At 42.6% G+C, this 24,682-nt stretch overlaps 1 protein-coding gene across 1 annotated transcript in view; it reads right to left on the bottom strand.

The window, feature by feature from the left end:
• FAM13C (family with sequence similarity 13 member C) overlaps positions 1 to 24,682 on the bottom strand; it is a 115,025-nt gene that overhangs the window by 29,072 nt on the left and 61,271 nt on the right. The window contains exons 7-10 of the mRNA XM_058029104.1: positions 17,605 to 17,643; positions 12,724 to 12,780; positions 10,930 to 11,128; positions 6,280 to 6,401 (exon numbers count right to left, since the gene is read on the bottom strand). Of these exons, the coding sequence (XP_057885087.1) occupies positions 6,280 to 6,401; positions 10,930 to 11,128; positions 12,724 to 12,780; positions 17,605 to 17,643 (417 nt within the window). The remainder of the gene's footprint in view (positions 1 to 6,279; positions 6,402 to 10,929; positions 11,129 to 12,723; positions 12,781 to 17,604; positions 17,644 to 24,682) is intronic.

Raw genomic sequence — 24,682 nt, 5'->3', positions numbered from 1 at the left:
TCTTACCAAAGCAGACACACTAGATAGCTACACCAGGATGAAAAACCACTTGGCTCCAAACAGGATCCAAGATGTGCAATTCCCATAGGAACAGAAATGAGTCATGAGAACAGCAAAAGGACTAATTTAATAGGAAAGAGTGAAATATTTATAGTTTGGTTTAATAAAACGTAAGGAGGCAGCTGCCAGGCTGCAAACAGCTGTAGAACTAATTCACTAATGAAGAAATAATATTTAAGGTGATTTCTTGCATTGAACTAGAGCTAGACATGAGGGAAAGGATGAAAACAACATGTGTCAGACTTGCACATTTCTAGTCTTTGTTTCAATAACACCTTTCAGGGGGCATAACAGAGCAAATGGGAACTCCCTTTAATATTTGAAAAAAAAAAACAACTTTTTTTTAAAAAATATAAAAACAAACAGTAAATGGTAGCAGCACTCTGTACAGGAACTGTACAAAGTTCTACATCATTCACAGCTGTACACCTCATGAATCTTGCACTCTGGAGAGTAGAAGGTTTACAGCAGCCATGAGGTACCACATCTCATTCAGGCTGATGCTCTTGCCAGATGTTTTAGGATGCCCTTAATCTTTCATTTTACTGTTCCCTTTTACACTAGAAATACTGGAGTAAGATGCTTTTATTTATGCATTCTTTGGTTTCTGGAGATACTGAAATCATTAAGATGAGTAACCATTTCTGGGTGATGAGCATTTGCATTTTCAGTCTCCTGTGTGCTGAGCTGATCTTACTCTACACAAAGTTTTGGGGTGTGCTTTTTCATTTTCACCAAGATTAATTGCTCTGCTAGGCAAATGCAGGTTTTCTGATTGTCACCAGGCAACACAGGGCTTACAATTTAATAACTATGGTTTGGATTCTACTCTCATTAAAAGTCAATCACAAAATATCCATTAACTTCAAAAGCAGCAGGAACAAGCCCTCATTTTCCATCTGTGCTGAGTACATTAAAATTATTTCAGGCCTTAGCTGAAATTTTGAATAATTGCAGGCACCCTTATTTTGTATAATTTACATCCTGTAAAATAATGAAAATTTAATTCTCTCTGTGGCTACTACTCAAATATATGTCTCTCACCCTTCTTTATAGACTGGCTTTGGCAGAATTATCCTTTTCTCCATGACAGAGATGGCAAAGATGCAATAAGTAACATGTACATTTGAGGTTTGTGGATATAAGTAAAAAAAAAAAAAAAAAAAAAAAAAAAAAAAAGAAAGGAAAAAACCCCACCTAAATTCTAATTACCATAACAGAGCTCCTACTTGACTTCAAGGGGGAAATAAATTTGCATGAGCACTGTGCTGTTTAAAATACAGACCAGGACATGTGAATTTTTGAATTATGCACAACATCACTTTTAAACCTGCATAAAATTCAAATAAAACCACATAATTTTAAAAGCTGGGGAAGATGTTTGAAGATAACTTAAGCAAATCCCCACCACATTTCCCTTGTGAAACCCAAAAAGGAGCATTCCATTCTGTAACTTGCAAATGTCACTGCAGCCCAGCTCTGGTGACACAAACCCCATCTCCAGGCTGTTTATGTGTTTATGCATCACAACACCACATGTGTGGTGTCTTGGCATTGGTAATGCCAGTGTGAGGCCTGCCCCTCAACCTCCCAGTATTGTGTGGGATGAAACTCCTTTTCCAGAGTCACCTGCAGTGTACCCTGGCCCAACCCTCGTCCCCTGTGTCCAGTCAGGAGCCAGTGAGGGTGGCCTGGGTGGTTGACAGCTCAGCAGTGGCAGTCTCAGCTCCCTGGCAGGGCACTGATTCAGCCTGTCCACAGCTACAGCAGAGCACACCACCAGCACCTCTCAGCACCCAGAAAACAGAAGGTTCCTTTCTGAGACCTTCCCAAATGGCAAAAAGCATTTTGAAATCCAAACTGCTGCAGGTGGATGCTTCACAAGCACACCTATGATTGATTCCTTAGAGAGCAATGCAGAACTGCAACAGGCTTTGGGGTGAACATAAAGTGCACACCTGCAATGAAAGAGAAATCCACCCTGAAGGGCCCAAGGGCAGTCCCTGAGTGCTGGAATGGGAGGTCAGACAGAGAGCCAGTGTAGCAGTTCCCGTCTCAGGAGTCCCAGCCCTTGTGTAACCCAGCCAGCCCTTGTTATTCTTACCATGACAGCTCTCATACTCAGCAGGTGTGGCCCTTACTGGGGCTGCAGCAAGAGCTGCTCTTATCTTCTTCCTCCTCTATCCTCTCCCCATCCCCACTTTTGCTTTGTTTTCTTTAATTGCACTGCAACCCAAAAGCTTGCTCAGAGACTTTTCCTTGCCTTGGTACAAGTATCACTGGAACCATAAACATCAGTATTTCAATGCCACCATCTCTGAAGAAATTGTTTTAAGAACCAGTCAATCATTTCCCAGCTTTCTCCTTGCTCACCTGGCTGCCTGTGCAGGTGAGGAAATGCAGCCTCTCAGGCTCTGCCTCAGCCATGCAGGTCTGCATGGGGACATCAGGACTTCTGCAGCTTCCCTGCTGCCTCCCTCTCATCTCTGAGTTGTAGCTGTTCAGCAGAAACCAGGGAAACCTCAAGAGTTCCCACCTGAACTGCACTCTCAAAATATACTTGCCTTGCAAACTTAAATACTGAAAGCCTTGCTAGAGCTTGGCCTCCCCTCAGGGAAGCACAGAAACCTCAAGAGGCTCTGGCTGACCCCAAGATCCAGGGCATTTCCACCTCTACTGCAGAACAATCACAGCTCTGACAGCAAGAGCCACTCTACAGCCTCTGCCAAAAATAGAGTTACAGAATCACAGAATAGAGACAAGCCCTGGGACCAGATAAATCCTGATAAATGAAACCACTTCATTCCCAGTTTATTTGGGGAATGGTGAAGAGGCAGAACTTAAAGGAATTTTTCTTTGGCAGAAAACTTCACCCCAAACTGTAGTTCTGAATTCCACACTGACTTGACATGCAGCCTTTGCTGAACCATCAACCTTCCCACTGCCCAGGGGTGCTTGGTTTCAGCCTCCTCTCTCTGTAGCAGGCACCTGAGAAAAGCACCAGGCTCTGCTCAGGTAACTGCACACAGCCTGCAGCCCACTCCAGTTTTGCTGATTGCCTTTGAGAAAGCAATTGGCAGAAGCAGCTGTTGTAATCATGTGTATTGTTCCATACTGGCTTTTCTAGTCTCTGTTAAAAAAAAAAAGGCAATTCCTTTATTTGTTCCCAGGACCTGTTTATAAATTTTATCTGCCTTCTATCAAGGTGCAGATTATTTTGCACTCGTATCCAAACCCAGCTACACACAATGACCAGAGCAGTATTCAGAGTAATCACTGGCAATAGTATTAGAAATTCATGTTCTGGAAAAAAGGTGCAAAGGTTCCATTCCATGCAGATGGCATTTCATCTACTAAATTGATGCTGATTTTCATAAGTCATACATGATAAACACCTCTTGAGGTTGAAATCCTTGCTTCACAGGTCAGGTACAGCTTAGCCAAAAACAAGACACTATTCCCTTATCCTTCTGACTGCAAATCTCTTCAAGTCTACTCTCCCATTTCCTTCAAATCCCACAAAACTTTCCTTTATTGTTTCAGTGATTACCATAAATTGAAATTACCCCCTCAAAGAAGCAATACGCATTTTTAAGCCAGTTCTGTGGATTGTTGCCCTTACATGGCCTGGTTTGTTGTTCTCTGTCACACATCTGTTTATGAGAATCCCTTGTTAGAATATCCTAAACTTGGATTATTCTGCTTAACAGGAACTGTACTGAAAAGTTGTTCATATTTCAGCAGTCTTTAATCCATATTTAGACAAGTTAAAATGATCTGGTTTTTAGCTGCCTCACAGATTTCTTAAAAACCTCTGTAGAGTTCAGAGGTATTTACACCTTTAATCCCCAATGAGACTAAAGGCAGAGCTGTAGCCCCCTGCAGCAATTCAGTTAAAGCAGAAGTAACAGCAGGATGCACTGGAAACAATCAACCTTGATCCTTTATTTGAGACAGAAATAAATCCTTCTTCTCCTTTCCTCCCCCTACACATCTGATATTTGAGGAGAGGTGTATAGGAACACTCCTGCAGCAGTGTGTCCCTCTCCTCTCAAACCCCAGAGAGCTTTTAGTCTGACCCAGGGACACAGGCAGGTGTCACGTCCCAAAGCATTGCTATTTTTGACCAGCAGCCCAGCAAAACCAGTGGAACACAGTGAAACCTGGGGGTTTTGGTGCTGACAGATGTGTTCTGCCCAAATCTAGCTGTGATTGCTGCCTGTTGCCAACACTGAATGTTTAACCTTTGCATGTCCCACAGCAGAGAAGGCAGAAAACAAGGCAGGACATCATGCCCTGGCAGCAGTGTCCCAGCCTGTGCTGGAGTCAGTGCTGTGAGCCTGGTGCAGTCACCAGAGACCCCTGTGAGCTGACACATGGACTGGCACCTGCTGTGGCCCTGCCAAGGCAGCACAGGGAGGGTCACCAGACACAGCAATCCTCAGACTGGAGCTGGGAACTCCAGCATCGGTGAGTGGAAGTGCCCTGGTTGGTGGGAGTGCCAGTTCAAGGACAGTTAAAATAAATAAAGTGTGTGTGTGAGGCCAGAGACCACATGGCAACGTTTGTTTATGTTTGAAGTTCCTTATTTGAGAGTAAAGTCACCTACTTTCTTTTTTCTTTTTCATAATGTAATCAAATTGAAACATGGCCAGAACTGAGATGTGATCACTGTGCTTGCACAGCACTTAGAATTGTAAATCCAGGCATCTTTCTTTTACAGATTTAGCCCTTTTGGATAGCAGGCTTTCTAAGGAGCTACCATGGTGTTAAACAAGAATAAATAGCACAGTGAAAAATGGTTTAATACCAGGCAGACTAAAAAGACCAAACAGTTGAAGTGGACAGGGGAACTTTGCTGTGGTTGCTGTTTTATTCATGCACACTCCAATCTGGTTCCTGTCTTTAAAGTCCGTGTCTTTCATCATGTTCCTTTCAAAATTAACCAGTTATTTGTTACCTACCCATACACAAACATCCCACCAGCAGAGCCACTGGGTAGGTCTGATACCACACTCAGGAAGCTCCTCTTTACTAGTCCATGGGATTCTTTTCTCTCATAAGGAATGTCAGAAAAGAAGGCAGGCTTCCTAATTAAAAATTCTTCCTGAGATGCAGTGTTTCAATTGCACATACAGGCATTGGAGGGCAAAAGCACTTTGTTGTCCAAGCTAATTAAATGCTTTTTCATTCTGCTAAACCTTCCTTTGAGTGCACAAATTAAAACCATTTACAATGTTGCCTCCTAAAAGCTGTGGAGAAAGCCACCAGCTGATGTCAAATGAAGCACCAAAGTGCCATTGGATGGCAGCTGTCACTGCTGTCCCTCTCCTGACTGCAAACAAACCTCGAGCCAGTGAGCAACAGCTGTCAGCCAGCTGTGCCCTGAGCCACTGAGATGGACTGCTGCTGCTGCTTCAGACCCTCCAAAGGGAGCCAGAAACTCTGCCACAGGGCACCAAGGCTGTCATGCACATCAAGGCAGAGACCTGCCTCACCTGACAAACACTCTGTGCACAGAAAATCAGAGCCAAACCAGCACTTGAACATGGGAAATTTGTGCCCCTAGATTTAGTAAGGACTAAATCTTATCCTTAGGACACTCCTTCACTGGTCAGTTGGGTGAGTTGAAACTCCATTTTTAGCCATTTGCAAGGCCATGATAGATGAAAGCAGAAGCTGTGACTTCCAGTACTTACCAGAGCTGAGTTACTTCATCACCTGCTGAGTTACCTGCCATCAGGACATGGTCAATGCCAGACCTGAGCACACAGTGCCCTTCAGCACCAGAACAAGCGCAGCTGCCACAGCACCCAGAGCCTAAACTGTACATAAATGGATACCCTTGCTATAATCAGGTGTGAAGGTTCCCTTTCCCATTGCTCAGACAATGCAGCTCTGAGAAAGAGAGGCAATTCAGCACTGGGGGGAAAAGGAAAGAAGTGGAGAAGTATTTTTGAAACTTGGCACAGAGGAACTGAAGTTTCTAAACTAAGGATGTTCTTTCTGCTTCAGCTGTAAGGGATTTAAAGAATGATGAAATTTGCATTCTTATCTTTATCCCTTTCACTTTCTCCAAACAGTCCTAGATGTATAAATATAGAATACACAGCCAACAAGAGCCAGGAGCCTGAATATTTTATGCAGTAGGCAGCATATGAATTAGCCTTTCCTACAGTTCATCAGAAGTGAAACGTGCTGTGTTATCCCAAGCCTTACCTTGGCTGCAATCTCACCACTGCCTCCTGGCATTTCAAAGCCACATTCTGTGCATAGTTATTAGCTGAGCATCCAGCCTTCCCCTGCCACTCTGACAGGCCTGGCAATGCACACTCCAGCTCCTGCACAAGAGAAACAAAAAGAAAAACTGAATGCGCCCTGTCAGTACCAATCCAAGCTTGGCTAAATATTTTGCTTCAGGAAAAAATGCTCCATGAGACCAGGTGCTGGTTGAGGATCTTAGTTTTTTTTTTGTAATAATCTTGAAACAACTGGAGACCACTGAAGATAAGAGTCTAAAAAAAGTAGTATGTTATTTCACTGGAAAACAGTTTCTGAAACCAAAGCAGAATGTAACTTTTCTGTTTTTTACTTAAATACCAGATTTCAGCTTCAGAGCTAAGAAGTTCTATACAAAGAATTAATTTGAAATTATTTATTCACACATCAGTAAGATTTTATTACTTGGGTATCACAGATTTCAGCATCAGAGCTAAGAGGTTCTGTACAAAGAATTAATTTGAAACTATTTATTCACATGTCAGTAGGATTTTATTACTTGGGAATCATCAAAAAATCTGGCTGACAAAGGTGAGTGCAGTTAAATATCACTTAAATAAAATATGTAAAATTTAACCATTTGCCTCTTTCCCTTCCCTAGCATATGTGTAGCTTTATGAATAGAGTATTACACTGGGAGGAGGGAAAGGCAGTGAGGGGGAAAAAGCCACATCACGCAATCTGCTGCACAGAAAATAAAAAAGGCAATTTAGTCCAAAAAACTGAGTCACAGAACAGGAATGAGAAAAGTGTCCATTCAAATCCAAGGTTTTGAAAACCAGTTGTAGGGCTGTGAAAAGATGTGTTCGGTACTTCCTCATTTCCTTACCTAAGAAATGGGTTGCAATATTTCCTTTGCACTGCAATGAAATAAATTTTTTAAGATCTTTGAAAATGTGGTAATCAAAGTGGGACTTTTTTTCTACCTCTTTATTAGCTTTTGGAATCAAATATTTTAGTCTAATAGTTTAAAAAATTAAAATACAATTTGGCCTGCTAATGCAATGACTTTGCTCCAGTGTCAAAGCTTGCCTGGATGCATGGATGCAAAAGTTTGGGTAGGACCCTTCAGATGGGAACCTGCAGGGCAGAGAGTACACAGCAATTCCAGGTGCTTTCTGCTGGATGGAGGGGAAGGCTGAGGACAGGAGCACTGGCCATAAGCCCTTGCTTGCAGGCTTGATGTTAGAGGACTTGGGTGGATTTGGGTTGTTTCTGTATTATTTTTTCTCTTTTATGTCTTTGTTGCTGCTCAAAAATCATGTCATTAGGGTGTTAACAAGTAACACTAGGGAAACAGCGTTGATGGAATCTGTTTTTAAAGAGCAGTGAAATCCTGATGTGCCACAGGCACCTACAGCAGAGCCCCATCTTCTACTGCATTTTTGTTTCTTTTCACTAAAGAGGGTGACTTCTACAGTGAAATTGCATCATAATAAACATAAACAGAGTATACCCACAAACCAAAGCAGAACTTCCAGACTGCCTGATGTGTTCATGTGTTTTTGCTGCTGATGTGCCAATATCAGCTCTGGATTTTTGATTTCTGTGCACTTAAAATAATAATTTTAATGTGAAATTATTGGAAGTTCTTTGACATACAAGCAATTTACACACTTCACATATACTCAAAATACAAAACTTTACTCAGCAAGTTTCAGCATTGTCATCTGTAGGCACTGATTGTCAGGCCACCATTTTTATAGCCATTTACCTTGATAATAAGACTTTAAAACTGAAATTTTATTGCTTCTGCCTATTGGCTAGGAAGTTTGGTGTTCTTTTGTAAATATGTCCCTGTATCAATAAGGAGTTTGAGGGTGACTCATTCAAGAATCCATACTCGTGACTGTGCACCAAAGGTGAGTGACAGGAGAAAGGACTGGGCAAGGAAAGCAGACTTTCTGTTCCTCACCATCTGTTCCCACACTGACTCCCTGGAGTATGTTCTGGGCATATGCTTCCTCACCTCTTGAAGTCAAATAAATCTTAATTAATTTGATTTCCTATAGATGAGTGCTGCAGAATTGATAAAGAAGCTGATGGAACCATGGAAAAGATGAAACCAAATAGCTGGAATACAGTGGTGGAGTCACATTCCAGCAGCCTCCTCTCTTCCCATGTTCTGTTTGGAAAGGTTACAGCTGCCTCCAGAGCCAGCTCCTGCCCCCAGGGAAATAACTGCAGGCAACATGCAAAGTACAGCTTTACCCTGCTGACATTTTGCTATCTGATAAGTGGTCAATTGAAGTCACCTGATGCTGTTCTTTTATTACACTTGGGTTTTTTAATCATCAGTGTAAATCTAATAACCTTTTCTTCATGAAGACCAAAGGCACATGACTACAGGGCTAGAATTGTGCCAAAAATATCAGAGGCACAGGAATCACACTTCAGCTGAGAGCCTTGTGAAGCTCAAAATCCCATCTTCCCTCTACTTGACCACAGCTGTCTGTTCCCTCTCAGTGATCTTTCTACAGTGGAAACCCCTTGGATTCTCACAACTAGAAAGGCACACAAAAATGGTTCCCATTAATCCTTCCAACACAAACACCAAACTTATCTCCCAACAGCCTCTTCTAATTTTAAGGGGACAATTTTCTTTAAAAGAATCTTATGGGCTTATAACACATAAGAGGGAATAGCAAAGAGTTCCTTGGCTTATCAGAGCAACACCTTTAACAGAGATTCTGTCACTGCTCTGGTGTCACTCTTTCTGATGCCACAGACAAGTCAGCTGGGGAAGTGAGGAGACTTCTGAGAAGGCACTCTGCCAATAATCCCAGGAAAGCAAGGATGAACAGTTCAATCACCATGTGCAGTGCATCCTGCTTTTCTTTCATAAATGCATGTGCTCACAAAGTGCTGTTTGTCAGCTCCTTGGGAATACATAATTTACCCCATCCAGAGGCTTGGTGGCAAGGGGTTTCACCAGGGAAGGTTCATGCAGTTACAGTGTTTCACCACTTCTGTCTCTCCTCATTCAAGCCCTTGAGCCATGTGAAAATTATCTGCCTGGCACTGTTTTTCCTTCCAGGGCTGCATACTTAAGTCATGCTGGTGTCTTATGGCAGCCTAATTATATACTAAAAAAGTTTCCCATGAAAGAATTTCACCATTTCCAGTTAACCCCTCTGGACCATGTAAAATGCCACAGAGCAGCAAGTCTGTGCTGTGCTGGCTTTCACTGGGTGAGAGGTACAGGCAGGATACACACAGCAGGCTTGGAAGAGGCTGAAAAAGCAACAGATGACCTCTGAGACAGACCTTGCCCCATTTATGGCTTCTTCATGATTCCTTTTCCTAATCTGCCTCCACTTGCTCTTCACAGAGCAAAATTCTCATCATATTTTTCTGTTCAGCTGATAAACACGCACACCTCATCTCTCTGAAGGTTAAATAATATTTCCTAGGAAGCAGTGAAGTGGCAAAAAAACCTCCCAGTTATTGCTTTATTTCTGAATCAGCTCCAGAAGAACAGACAGGAATTTTAGGGCAAGAGTTTGACATTGGTATTCCAAAAGAGACTGTGATAATACTATTTGCCATTTGGTTTTCATTTTCCTTCCGGGATTCAAAAAGGACCTTCAAAAAGGAACTTCAAAAAGTTCTCACTTAGAAGGTAAGACATTCTGTATAATATTATGAAATCCTATTCTAAACTTGGTCCAAAATAATTCCTAGTCTATGACAGGCTTGAAGTACTTCAGAAAGAGCTCTGCAAATTTCTATCCACAAGGACGAAGAGAGGAGAGACAAAAAGTAGCCAAATACATTATACAGCCAAGATATGGAAATACAGACATCTGTATTTGTATATGCACAATTTTATGTAAATACAGACATCTGTTATTTGCAGATGTCAGGCCTTGTGCCTACTACAGACCAACAAATCCACCAACATTAATATTAACTATCTTGGATATGAGAATATTTCCAGCTGAGGGGTTAAATCTGCATCAGAGCTCAACCCCTTACACTGCACATCCAACACAACTTGGGAAGCACCAGAGGCATTTTCAGCAGCTGCTGAGAGGTGAAATTCTAGAGTCAACAGAGCAAATGTACCACCAGAGGCAGCAGCAGAGGTTTCCTCATTTCTAGTCTTCCTTGGCACCTTTGACAAAATTTACAGTTCTGCTCCCCCCAGCTCCACCTAGGAAGATGGTGGGGGATAGCACTGCTGCCAGTGTGCTACTCCACTGCTATGGTCTTACTATTTAAATATGAGAAAAACAGAAATTAAGATGAAGGAAAACAGTGAAATCCCTCTATTTGCAGCCAAAATACAGTAAAGGAGATCATTGATCAAATAAACAAAACAGAAACTGTCTAAATAAATATTTGCACATCTTCAGCTATGCTCTCCACTCGCTTCTGAAAGCAGTTGCAGCACAACCCTCTGCAATTCCCTAGCAGAAAGAAACTGTTATTACAGGAGGGTTGCAGACTGCAGGTCCCTGGAAATCAGGGTAGATTACTGTGGGGTCTCAAATCTCACCATGAATTACCAGGGAGTCCCTCTTTGCATTTCAAAACTTGCTTAGGCATTGTGCCACAAGCTTCCCCCTGGTAAGTTTAATTTTTTACCTGACTTTCCTCGTGGCTTTTTCCATTTTCCAGCTTTGCAATGGGCTTAGGTTTCCTCAGCTTTAAGTTACCCATTTCAGGCTTTAGAGCACAGTCAGTTAAAACCTGCTGCTTGTGCTGCTGGGTGTCTTGCAAAGGCAGCTGCCTTTCCTCTAAGACAGCAGAGTTGTCCGGGTAATTTTCTTTGTTATCATCGTCTCTGTAAGAAAATAAAATTGAAATGCATCAGGCAGGATTTCAGACATCTGTCAAAACATTATGAGGGAAGAAGAGCAACAAGTTCTTAGCTATTTATGGCATATAGCTTTTACTAAATTTAGTGGTCTACACATCAGTTATAGATCTAAGTTAGCATTATTACACACTCAACTGGGAAGCTACTTAAATGATAGCTTTAGAAGCACTCTTGGGCTCCAGACGTACAGTTCCCATTCCCCAGATAAAATCTGAAACTCTTTTTTTCATGCAGAAGACTTCCCCCACCCAATGATTTGCAGTAACCTCACAAAATATCATCACAGACAATAATTCCTCTCAACAGCACACTTCCCTTCTGTTGGTCTCTAGCTTTGAGGGCCATTGCACAGAGGGAAGGAGGAAGCCACTCAAAGCAAGGTCTGAACAGCCAGGGATGTGTTTGGAGAAAACATCCCCCTGTGTAAGAGACACCTGATGCCTTAAAATACAGTGTTACTCAGGGATGCTTAATCTGGGACCTGGGGCAGACATTTTCAATCCCCACCCAGACTACAATGTGCAAGCTCTGTCCAAGGACACTTGCTAGTGTCACCCACAGCCAGTGCCTCCAGCCTCAGCCTGCTCTCATGCCTTCCACAGGGAGCACCTCGGTGGCACCGCGAGGTTACCGCAGTGCAGGAGGCAGGGCTGCTCCAAAACCCCTGGCTGCAGCTTGGGATTTCAGATGTCAGCTCCAGCTGGCAGCATTCTAATGGTCAGCTGGGAGTGACCTCTCTCCTGATGTGAAACTTCCACGGCTGGGGGAGTCAAGGGCTATTGAATTAAATCCCTCTGAGATTCATTTCTTTTTTTCCAGAAAGCATAACTTGCTGGTTCAATGTTTTTTCCTAAGGATTTTGAGCTGCCAAACTCACTTTCCATCTGTGGCCCATCAGCATCCAGATGGATGCTTGCAGGGTGCCTGTGGAGCTGAACACCATTGCTGCCCATGCCTTCTGCAAGTGTGCTCCAAGGCAGTTGTTATAGTTACAGCTTTATAGCCCACAAGCGCCCCAACAATGTGCACCAGTGCTGCTAATTTTAAGGTATCCTCTGATTTTAAGATCTTCCTGAAAGGTTAAATTGCATACCTTAGCAATCAATATGTACTGACATAGCCATGAGAGAGGCATGCCTCAAGAATACTTCAGTTAAATTACAATTTAAAGGATTTCTTTTTACCAGATACACACAGCAATGAGCATATCCTTGCACAGTTGCAAAACTCTGCTTACTACTGCTTTGCACCAGCTGCTGTACAGTAAAATTCAGTGTATAAACACCACAGCCGCCTCTGAATGACAGGAGTATGATGTGAAGTTGAGAATATAAACCATAACATATTTACATATATAATAGCAACAGTAAATAATCTCCATATTGATCACACAAAAGTGCACAAGATAAATATGTATTCCCAGAAATACTAACAGCTTTTGCAGGTAATACCCTAGAAATTCTGCATTCCCTTGAGAATAAAGGCTTTTTTCTAATGCAGAAGCAGTCACAGTTTCAATTGCTCCCAATGGATTTCAGACAAAGTTTGTAGGAGAGTACCTGGGACTGGAGCTGCCTGCTTGATCTTCATGCACAGAGTCTGAATACCCGTCACACCTTGAAAATGAGCACAAGATAATTATTGGTTCTCTGCCAGCTGCAGAAACTTAGCTTTTAATAACATTACAGTGCAGCTCAAACTATAAACACATTTCTTCTTCTCCTCACGCTTTAGTCAGGGTCATTTAATGCCATAACTGCTCCATGATAGTCCAAATCTCAGAGGAAGAAGAAGATTTGAGACATTAAGTATGCACAATTTGGTATATCATGTTCAGACAAATGGAAATAATTACAAGGAATTCAGATGTTACCATAAAAATCACGGGAAAATTACAAGAAACTCTGTATTCTAATTGCTTATAGTATACTTCACATCAACCTCAAAAATAATTAGACACAACTAAGGATGTTTTCTCACAAACTCACAAAAATATTAACTGTGATAGACCAGTCACCCTTTATGCAGCAGGAAAAAGAATCCCCAAGTAAATTATGAAGCGAGAGTTAGTCTTAAAAAGTGAACTAGCAGTATTTTTTAAGAAGCCTGAACAGCCATAATGAATTACTTCCTTTAAGTCACAAACAAAAGAATTGTCCCAAGGCTGCCTAATCAGAAGAGAAGTCTGGATAAATATGCTAAACCACAACCACTAAGAGCTGAACATGACACTGTGGCCGCATGGCTGAACTTTGAAGGATGATTTAACCTGCAAAGCCCATGAGCAGCCTTTCTTCAGATAAACATGCATCTATAAGCATGCACTCCCAAAATATGCAAACACAGAACCTGGTATTGCTGGGGTAAAGTCAGGGCCCTCTCCTCACCCTCAGTTAATACTCACAGGGCACAGACACTAAGGAGGCCTTGATCCCTTGAAGTTTTCTGGCAGAGGAATCTCTTCATTATGGGGGAAGCAGCCTGTACTTCTGCTGACTTGTTAAATTTTGAGAAGAACTGCCCCACTTAGAAGAGAGTACATTAAGTGACACATTCATAGCTCTGCATTGCAATTTGATGGCAAGGGTTTAATATATTCCTCTTCCCCACCAGTCTTCTGCTGGTGTCTATATCAAAAGTCAGACTGCAGCAGAAAATATTTAAAGGGCCACTCAAGTGTTTACACTTCCTGAATACATCAGCATATGCATGAAAGCATTTGCTGCTCACAACTGGAGCAGAGAACTACAGTGGCAGATCACCCTAATCACACAATATTCCTGCAGTGAGTGCAGCTTTCCCCACATGGCAAAGTGGGATGATGGGTGGAAGACCAGGCTTGATGTGCAAAATGGAAAAATTCACAGTAGAAATCTGGTTACCTCTGGATGCCAGTCACACCTTCCCCTCTGCCCAATACCTGACTGCTTCACAGGAAGCAGCAAGGACACACTGGGGGTTTGAATAAGGAAGCCCAGTGTGAAAGGAAGCAGGAACCTGGCTCTAGAACTAGAAGGAATATTTCAGAGGGACAAAACAACAGAAAGAAAATGTGCTGTATGAGGAGGCAGTGCCAAGGTCAGAGCTGGATGGACAGAGCTCCCAGCACAGACACAGGAGAAGGTGTCACCAGGTGCACCACGGGCCAAGCTATGGCCAGCAAAGTCCAGGAATCCCCTAAAGGGACAAATTCTCCCTCCTGGGTGTGCCTCAGAGAGAGGAGGTGGGAGGAAGCAGCTCTGCCGCCAGTTTTTCTCCCTCTCCTCTCACCAGTCACCTCACTAGGCACCCTCCTGAAAGACCACCTTGGCAATGGGGAACGCTCTCTGGAGGGACAATGGATGGCTGAGCACAAGTCCAGTGCCCAAGTCAAGTCCAGTTAAGGAGCACTTTCCTGAACTGGGGGAGCTGGGCTGGCTGTAAGGAGGTGATCTTGAGAGGAAGAGCTCCTAACTCAGCACCCAGCAGCTGATAGAAGTCATAAAATATGACTTCCACAACTTATAAACAACATAAGTGAGTGTGACAAAATGTATTTTAGTAACTGGATGGCAGCAGATAGGAAAGAGAAGCAATAATGAGTCAGAGAATACAACGACCATCATGAAATTTAAAAGATCCTGAGGAAGTTCAGAAGCAATAAACTCCAAAATTTCCCACCAAAATTTTTGTCTGTGCAAGAATAAATAATAACCAGGAGGCTGAGAGCTCACTCAAAGAGGACAATGTTTGAGACTAGGACCATAACAGGACCTTTAAAAAGATGAATTTGTCATGCAATGCAAATACCCATCATTAAAGCATGGAGTGTTTTTACCATGATTTCTTATAGAAATGTGTCTTCTGTGTTCATGCCACCTGCCTGCACCTATCAAAACAATCATGCACACCTTCCTTTCGTCTCATCAGTAACTTGTAAATCTTGTTGTTTATCTTTAGCTGTATATAATAGGGTGATATTCAAGAGTTTGGTACATTTTTTGATAGTTTGTGGCCGTGCAGCAGAAAGACAGAGAGACTTTTCACCAACAAAAAACTGCAGCAGCATCTTCCTCACTCCTAAACCAATAGAGAATGTTGCACAGCAGCTTCAGGTCAGAAATCCAAATGGGTTGAGGCTTACATTGGGTAGGAGCTGTCTTTCAACCAAAGCAGTGATGTGAATCATCCCTTCAGTGCCCAATCGAGCTACTGACTGATGGATATCTCTCATAAGTAAGAACATGCATTATTGATGTTATGGCACGGGCCAGAGTCAGGTCAGAGATAGGATCCCAGCCTGGATGGAGTGCTGCTCTCACTCTGGCTAGTCTGTCTCTGTGCTCCTTCCAGGGGCTCTGGGTTAATGGCACCAGCTTCTTTAACTCCCTACCATTTTCACCTTCCCACAGGAGCCATTTCAGACCAGAGTGAGCTCTGCTCCCTTTTACTGACTTGACCTTTGAGGAGCTCACGTGAGCAGTCCCAAACCAGGCTGCATGCATGGCTTGCTGGGAGCTTGGCACCCCCAGGCACTCTCCTTGTCTGGAGAAATGTTCCTGAAGGTGCTTTACCACTGCCTTGATTTTATTCAGGAAGCCCTGGCTTTGCCTTTGTCACAAATAAAGACAGAAATTGTTAAATGAGGATGTCTAGATGTGCATGGCAAACTCTTTCTTCTGCTAAATAAAAGTAAATCTATTTTCATCTGTTTTCAGACATGGTCAACACAAGCAATAAGTGCTGAAATCAGTAAGAATTGTGTATCCTCAGCAGCTCTCAAAAGCAGGTGTTGGGGGACAGCTCCAAATGAGATTTAGGGAAGAATGAGACTTAGGGAACCAAGTTTGTTCAATGGGACAATGCTTTTCAGATACCATTGTTCACTCCCTTTGTTTTCTAAAAGCACGTTTCTACCCCTTTGTTTGGAAATATAAGATGAAACATGAAGTCCCACGAACAAGAACCAAAAGCAGCTGAAATGGGGGAGATCCAACCCCTCTCCATCTCTCCAAGGGCAGGGCTGGTACCACACTCTCAGATTTTATACCCTCCTGGTTTAACATGAAGCCCCACAGAGAAAGCCATCACCTCTGGATCCCAGAAACCTCAGGGGGGAGGCAGGCTTAGGGACTGCTCCAGGGGAATCTCTGCAGGAAACAATGGATGTACTTAGGGACAGAGGAAAGGGAAGAAAAAAACATGAAAATATAATTTCTGTAATCTGGCTATTTTTCTGTGAAGGGGGAGCAACCCATAATTTTACAGACCAAAATTCATCACGTAGCTAACAGGAACACAGGAAATGAAAACAAACAAGCATGCAAGCAAACAAAAATCGCTCCATGATTTATTAGCTTCAGTTTAATCTTTCCCTATCCGCCCCAGCCACACAAAATGTGTGACTAAATTCAAATATTAAATAAAGCAAGGAAGTATAAGCAAATAAAGCAAAGCAGTATAAGAGAGGGAAATTCTTTAGATCCCATTGAAATATTACTTCTCCTGCAGAGGTTATGACAGCACTTAGAGATGGCTCAGATGATTACAACTTGGCCTGCTTTCAGAGTGTCCCCTGTCCCACAGCACTCAGCAAACAGCTCACTGTCCAGCTGAGATGTTTTACATTATGTGCATTTTAACAGTGTAAAGCTCACCTAATACACAAACAAATCCATACATCATTTTCCTCCTGAAAAACAGCTTGGCTCCTTACTGCTGCAGAATCTTCCCCAAAAGCTTTTGAAACAATCAAAAGCATGCAAAGTAAAAATGCACAGAACACCAATATTGAAGTGGTTTAGACTAAAATAAGACAAAGACCATTTCATTTGCAATAGTTCCTAGAGGGTTTGCCTTCCTAACTTTCTAATGTCCTCCCTTGTTCTGCTGTCTCTGTAAAACAACCAGAAAAATCAACATATACATCCTTTTGATTATGATATATACAAAAGGCCATCTAAGGAGTTTATGGAATTGATAACAAAGAAATGAAAATTTTGGTACTTGGCCTGTCTAAATAATGTATAGGGATTTTTCAAAATATTTCCTAATGATTTTTTGTTTCCTAACAATGCTTGTGGTAAGTACAGACCATGTGTCCTTAGAAAACAGACATGCTTGTGTTTGACAGGATCATCAGTATCAGAAATGAGCAATATTTTGACAGGAGGTTCATCCGACACTGCAAATCATGCACTTAAACATTTGTGATGTGCACCCAGCACATATTCTCCCAAAAAAGGGATTTCACTGCTAAATAGTCACAGAGCATTTAAAAGCAGCTGCTTTATGCAATCCTTCCCATACAGGCAATAATATATTTAGATTACAGAAAACTCAATCCAAATATATGACAGATAGCTTGGGACTTCTCACATAGCACTTACAATTATCCTGTACGGTAACTAAACTCATCATTCCTGTTTAAAAATAAGGACATCTTTAAAGTGTTCACTTACTCTGCTAAAGCTGTCGTGTTGAAGGACTTATCCTGAATGCTGAAACAGAAACAAGAAAACATCAGATAAATCAGCAAGGCAGGCAGGCTCCCTGTATCCTCCTCAGTTGTAGGAACACATGCACAAACATGGCATTGCGAGGCACGTCTGTGTGCTCGCTCTGCATGCACGGCTCTACCTTGGGCTGCTCTGCACATGCTCATAATCAAGAAACCACAGGGATTAGTCCTACAACACTCACAAAGCCCAGCCAGCAGCACCCAGGATTCAGGCAGGGGTGCAGGTAGATTGTGAGGCTCAGATCATGATCATTTATAGCTGTAACTGTGCTGTTAATAGAGGCTTAGGTTTGCAGACAAGTATTTGGCATTCTGTCCTTTTAATATTTGCTGTGTGTAATTGGCTCATCAAATGCAGGAGTTTTTTTACTTAAATAGGGTTGCCCAGCTAGCTGTGTGGAGGTTTTCTTGTTTAGTGCTCTCTTACATGCTCAGTTCATGGCCAAACCACAAGGGATTCTATGAAAAAAAAAAAAATCTGGCAGAATGGACAGCTCAAGTAGGAAGAGGTTATTAAGCTAACAGCAAGCAGTAGATGAAACCATCGCTGTGAAAGGAATAGGCTGCTGTGCTCCTGCAACAAAATGTTTCTGACCTGATGTAATACGTTCAGCAGGGTCAGCTCAGGATATTGCAAACCGCTGGGTTTGAGGCAGCAGTGGAATTCCCCCTCCAACAACACCCCTCAAATCCAGTGAACAACACTCTTGTATCATCCTGAAATCTTACAGCAGCATAAAAGGAAAAAAAAAAAAAGTCCAACCAGCAAACAATCTCAGTGCTACACAGCAGAGATGGGATTTTCGTTGCTGTTGTTGTTGTTTGGGCTGGGGGAGAGAAAGCAGAGCAGACAACGCCTTGTGAGCACTCCTGTTTGTGACAAAGGCATCTCTGAGGCGCCAGCATCAAGCCGAGCAGGGATAAAGAGGCACCTCCTCCTCCTCCCCAGCAGCAGCTTGTGCCTCTGCGTGGTGTTGACACACATTTCCCAGGCAGCAGTGGCAGCCAGGAATCACAGCCTGACAATGGCTTTCCTTTAGCAGCAGCACTGACAATGCAGCACATCTCCCCATCCCAGCCTCCCTGCCTCTCACACACTCAGCCTGCTCTGTTCTTATATTTGGACATATATACCAATGTGGATAATGGCATGAGTTACCTGGGGATCAGAACATCACAGCCAGCCTGCAGGGACCTCTGCCCTTCAGAGAGGACATTTTGTGAGAGAAGGATGAGCAGAAAAACCTAAATTTAACGGTTAGTAATTAAATCCTACCTTAAAACTGAAATACCGAGTTTTTTCTCCTCCTGTTTCCAGTTCTATTGCTCTGACCATACAAATACAAAGTTCTTTATTGCTATTCTATTTGCAGGACAGCAACTGATCAAAGGTATTCTTCTAGGTGATGTGGGAAGCAAAAGCTTAATTTACATGCTCAATAAGTAGAGTGCCATTAAAAATAAGTGGTTTTTTTTAAGGAATATATTCCAGAATGCCTAAGTGAATGCTTTACTCTTATTTGGAATGGTTAAGCAGGGTTCACAGCCAGCACTTCAAGTGTGTCATGGAGGAATCACTGCATTTATCACAAAATACCAGTGACAGGCATCACAGCTTGACTAGAGTAGAATTTAAAGGGCTGGGTACCTGCACACACCCCACAAGAAAGGGAGCTCTTGCAAACATGACTTCTCTATCTGTGGGTGCCCAAGTCAAGGTCTAATTCTCTGTGAATTCATTCCCTGTGCAAACGCACTGCAGCGTTTTGATGTTGCTCCTGGGAAGATAACAGGACTGAAGATCAGTTTATAAGTCAGGGATGCTTTGGACTGAGGCCAAGTTTAAAGCATCATCACTTTCCTGTCATTTGTCTGGACTTTGGTGCTGAACAGCAATTGCTACATCTCCTTTAGGGAAGCACTTCACATTGCAGCTCACTCCCAAACTTGCACTAGTTTTAAAGATAACACTGATCACTGTAAGTGGAGAGTCTCTTCCTGTAAGGTGGTGAAACCATTCAACAAAATGAAACTTCACATAAAACAGGCATAGCAATAACACATGCATATAAGTAAAGGCCAGGCAAACTCAGGAGCCTGTTTCAGAGCAATGCCCCAGTCAGATAAATGGAGCCACTCTTCTCCTGGGCAACACAAGAGAGGAGCTACAGTAGGCTCACAGTAACTTTTCTTCTTTTAACAGACAGAAGTAATTTGTCTTTAGGGGCAAACACTCATTTCAACAGTGATGTTGGCTTAGGCCCTCTTGGCTGACTCCAGCTCCTTCCACCTCCTTCCCATCCATGTGGTTGGGGTGAGACCAGAGTAGGCAAAGAGACTCTGCCCTCTCAAGGGAGAGCCAAAGGTGCTTGAACCTGCATCTCTGCTTCCTTCTAAGTCCCAGGCACAGAGAAAACCTAAAACAGTTGTTACCTCCTTATTTTCAATAGTGACATGCCAGCCAATTAGGTCCATAATGCTATAGCATATCACTCTTTAGCACACTGAAATTCTCAGTGCCAGATGTATTTCACCACCACATTCAGATGACATGCCAGACTTTTCATGTCCTGAAGTCCCAATGAAAATAAAGCTACACCTATATGTGAAGTGAGCTTTGAACTTCCCCACTGAATAACAGATAAACTTCGAAGAAGGAGTTTTTATCTTGAATTCATCAGAATATGTATTTCTGAAAATCTGAAAATAAAGGCTTTTAAATCAGTTTTTCCTTTTTTCTTCTAAGCAGCTTCAGTGATTCATATTTTTGCAAATCCTATGTCTAGGAAAAGACACTTTCTTTGCAGAAAAGCTGCCCATTTTATACCCACTTTTGTTCTTACCCTCTTTTGCCAAGTGCTGCTCCAGCCAACATAAACATCACGTGACAGCCCTTAGCTGATGACAAAAATGCCAGAGATCCCCAAAGCAAACATCTACATACATTTTGGAGATACCAAGAGTCAGAAATATGTTGCTATTCACTTCTGGAAGTTTGACTAATATATTGTCTATTTATGGCTAACAAATAGATTGGCATAGAAATTCCATGCTTTATTTGGTTTGTACCATCAGGAGAATTACTGCTGGGTCAGGAAGGAGCATGAAACAGGAATCACAGCATCCAGCTTGGTTTTGCATGTAATAGAGACACATATTCAAAATAAATTATATGTTCATAAGCTCAGCGTTAGCTGGCAGTGTGTGCCTTAAAGGCAGTGTAAGTCTGCAAAAGAAGAGAGGCAAAAGTGGGCAGAAGTAGTTCTGGCTTTAGCAGAACAGGAGAGAACAACAATCAAAATGCTGTAAAAAAGAAGGAGGAATAGTGAAGCTCTCCAAGCTGCAGTTGTCTAAAAAGTTACACACACACCCCACACCCACATCCCTGCAGGCTTTGTGGATCTTTGGGTTCACCTGCAGAGCAGAACCTTCACCTCAATTTCCTGAATTTGCTCATCTCAATAAATGACTGTTTTCTTTTCAGGGTGTTTCTGACTCAGTCAAATGATGAGGTCTTTCAACCCTAACTACAGAATAATGAAGAATTTACACTGGGAAATAAACTATATTTTAAAGGGGAAATTACACATTTACAAAGAACTCTAAGCTCTCTAAGGTTCTGGGAAAGTTACTATTTTGCATGTAATATCTACTACCTAATGAAAAACTCAGTGCAAGCCTATAGGGTGTGATCAGCATTTATTGCCAGACTATTTTCTTCATTATTATTTGTTATCCCACAGAGTCCAAAGGGCCTGTGCTGGAATTGCTGCATCAAAGGCAATTATATTTTGCAGTGCAGTCAGGCCATACAAGGGAGCTGCCCTGGGCCCCATGGAAGGATGTGAGAGGCACAGTGTGACACTCACACTGCAGGATGAGGAGCCCAGGGCAACACCCTCCAGCTCGGGGAAGGAGTTACTCATGTTCCACTGCCCAAATAAAGGGAAACTTGGAATGATCTCCCCACTACTGTCTCTCTGGATGAAGTCAAATCATCCCTGCCAGACCCGGCTGAGCTCAGAGACTCATAAAAATACTGAGCAAATTTGTTTTTCTTGGAGCATGTGTGCTCCTGCCAAGAAACAATACCCAGAAGGGCTCCAGCCATCCTTCACCTCCCTCGGGAGCTGTACCCACAAGGAGGTGCACTGAGTCCCACCTGTTTGCATGCACAGAGTTTGCTGCCATGAGCACATGAGCACCTTCAGCTCCCCTGCTCTGAGGAGCAGCTAAATATGCTTCCTTGGCAGGTCGCACTGCTCCTTCTGAGGCCACACTTCTGACTTTTCTTTAGGCAGTGAGGCAGTAACTCATTTCTGACTTTAGCAAGTCTGTTGTCTTCCCACACACAGGATTTTCTTGAGGGGTGAAGGCAGGAATCATTCTGCAGCAAAATGTTAGCACTGGGGATGGCTCCAGTGCCTTGCCCTTTCCCCAAAAGTGATCCTGCAGGATACTTCTGCTGTTTTCCAGTCTGTAAGGCATAAACCAAGGAGCTGCCATGTGAGAGAGGAGTCACATGCTCTCTCCTGTAGTGATAAATACTGAGTGCTACATGCTGCAGCTCAAAATATTCATGTGTTCACCGACTTGCTTTCTTGAGGAGCAGCCTGCCTTTTTATGGGCAAGATTCTCCAAGACATCACCAAACATCTCAGGAGAAATTAAGCTAAAATACAGCAATTACAATGTAGGAGCTGACTGGTGAGCACTCAGTCCATCTTCTACATCTTTGATTTTCTCTGTGACCTAATTAGGACATCATCTGAGAAGGGAACCTGGGGGAAACAGCACTCAGCTGATCTTGTTGTGTGTCTCAAAATGAACTGACAGACTCATGCAGGAAGAGATTCCAGCTGAGCATAGATGCAGACACAGTTATCATAATCCAGTCCAGGGAAATTCCATAACATGCCTTTCATTTGGGTTGGGTAAAACTTGGTGCACCTGCACAGACCTTCAGGGCATGCATATATACGTATTTTCTGAAGATATTTCAGTGTGCAATCAAACTGCACATAATTCCTGGCTCAAGCCTTATAAGCATAAACCCCATACACACTCCCATAGTACATCCAAGTTTGCACTGAGGGGGGCACATCTACCCTGAACTCAAAAAGCACAGATCCCTGCTCTTTTAAAGGGAAAAATGTCATGGAGCTACACAATTTTGTGCAGATTGTGAACCACTACAATCCCATAGCTTGATCACATTTCAGGAGCCCAGGTGCATACCTGAGCTGCCACCAGCACAGGGAATTGCTGGAGCAGGGAGCACACCCCAAGATCTCTTGGAAGGCTACAGCACTCCTGGTGCCCTGCTCAAACAGCATCAGCTGATTTCATACAGGCCGCTGGTCTGAGGAGGAGTGCTAAGCTGGAAATACAGAACCAAGACTCGAATTTTGTTATTAAAGAACAAGTTGTTTCATGGAGTCCCATCAGCTCTGCTGAAAATCTCTGTAGAGATGCCCCACAGTCATCACAGAGCACTCACAGGGCTGCATGATGAGCCCAAGTGTTGTACCAGCCCAAGTGGTGCTGCTGACTGAGCCCCTGCTCAGCTGCAGCGATCCTCTGCAGACAATTTAATACCATCACAGATGACAAAACTGTTTCCAGCAGGTTTACACCATAGTCAGGCTAGACTCAACACAGCACTAATTCATAACCAGTTTTTCCTCTCAGTATTGCAAGATGAGGAAAAATACACATGTATCTTTAATTTTTATGTTCTTTCCAAACATCTATTCACAGAATCATATCCCTGAAAGGCTTCAATATTTGGCTTTTTCACATCTGCCTATAGCAGTGAACTCACCTATGAGGTACTTTGCAGATCTTGCTCCCTCTCCTCCAGGTAACTAGCAGACCAGCTCATATTACCTTTCATCGTACCTGTAGCTTTATCTTGCCAGCAGCAGAGAAGCCAGAATGATATAAAACAAAATCAATACCAATCTAGAGGACATGTATCAAAACCTACCTAAAGCAATTGCTGTCTAATTTCAGAGCTCATTCTCAGTGACATACAGAAGCACCTCTTTAATTAGCATTGTCCAAGAGTTCCATTACCAGCAATTATGTGTTTTCAGAGGACACCTGGCCTTCCCCCAAGCATCACTGTGCACCACGTGGCACTCACTGATTAGTCCTACTGATATCTGAGGACGGGCCAGGTAACATCAAAAACAGATTTGCCACGAATCCTCTAATGCCTTTTTCTGTGATTGGGTATTTTATCCTCTGGCCACCAGCAGAAAACACCCACAGGCTGCTCTCAGAGGGCTGGGCAGCTGTACCAGGGGGCCATGCAAAGCTTTGCTAATTACACCACCCAAGGATGCTGCCCACAGTATTTATAGCCCAATAGAACTGATCCCTGTGACCACATGTGCCTGAATTTTGGGTATGAAAACAGACTCTCCAAGACCCTGAATATTTTCTTTATCAAGAGCTTACTTCCTATTTTGTACTTTTTGTTGAACTGCAGGAAAATCTGATACAGACAGATTATGAACTATTAATGCATAAACTAACCCAGGACATGAAATTTAAAATTACACCATTATGTGAAGCTTATGCCACTTAACAACTACTTTATGCATTTAGATCACATTCAGAGAACTCTGAATAATCACTACTGTTTGTGTGACTGAAGTTGAGAAAGAGAATAGCAATAAATGCAGTTACAAAAGTATAACCTGTATCTTAAGTCTCCTGTGTCATAATAAATAGCCAGAACTGCTTTTCTTTTGGAAACAAAAGGAAATACAGACAGTAACACATGTATGCTTAGCAGTGGATTTAGATTTACTCTGCATTACTCTGAACACATGAATTATCTGAAAACCTAAAGATAATATTCCTTCCTACATGAAAAACAGGGGAAAGCAAGGAGTCTCCATTTGCACATATCAGATACAACTGTGCAAGACATGGGATCCCACAGAGAGCTTTTTAACCCCATTCACTGCAGTCAGTTTCTGTACATATAAATCTTGTTACTCTTCTGC

Source organism: Melospiza georgiana, chromosome 8 (genome assembly GCF_028018845.1).
Source record: "Melospiza georgiana isolate bMelGeo1 chromosome 8, bMelGeo1.pri, whole genome shotgun sequence".
In the NCBI taxonomy this organism is placed as follows: Eukaryota; Metazoa; Chordata; class Aves; order Passeriformes; family Passerellidae; genus Melospiza; species Melospiza georgiana.
This window is presented reverse-complemented; position numbering and strand designations above follow the sequence as displayed.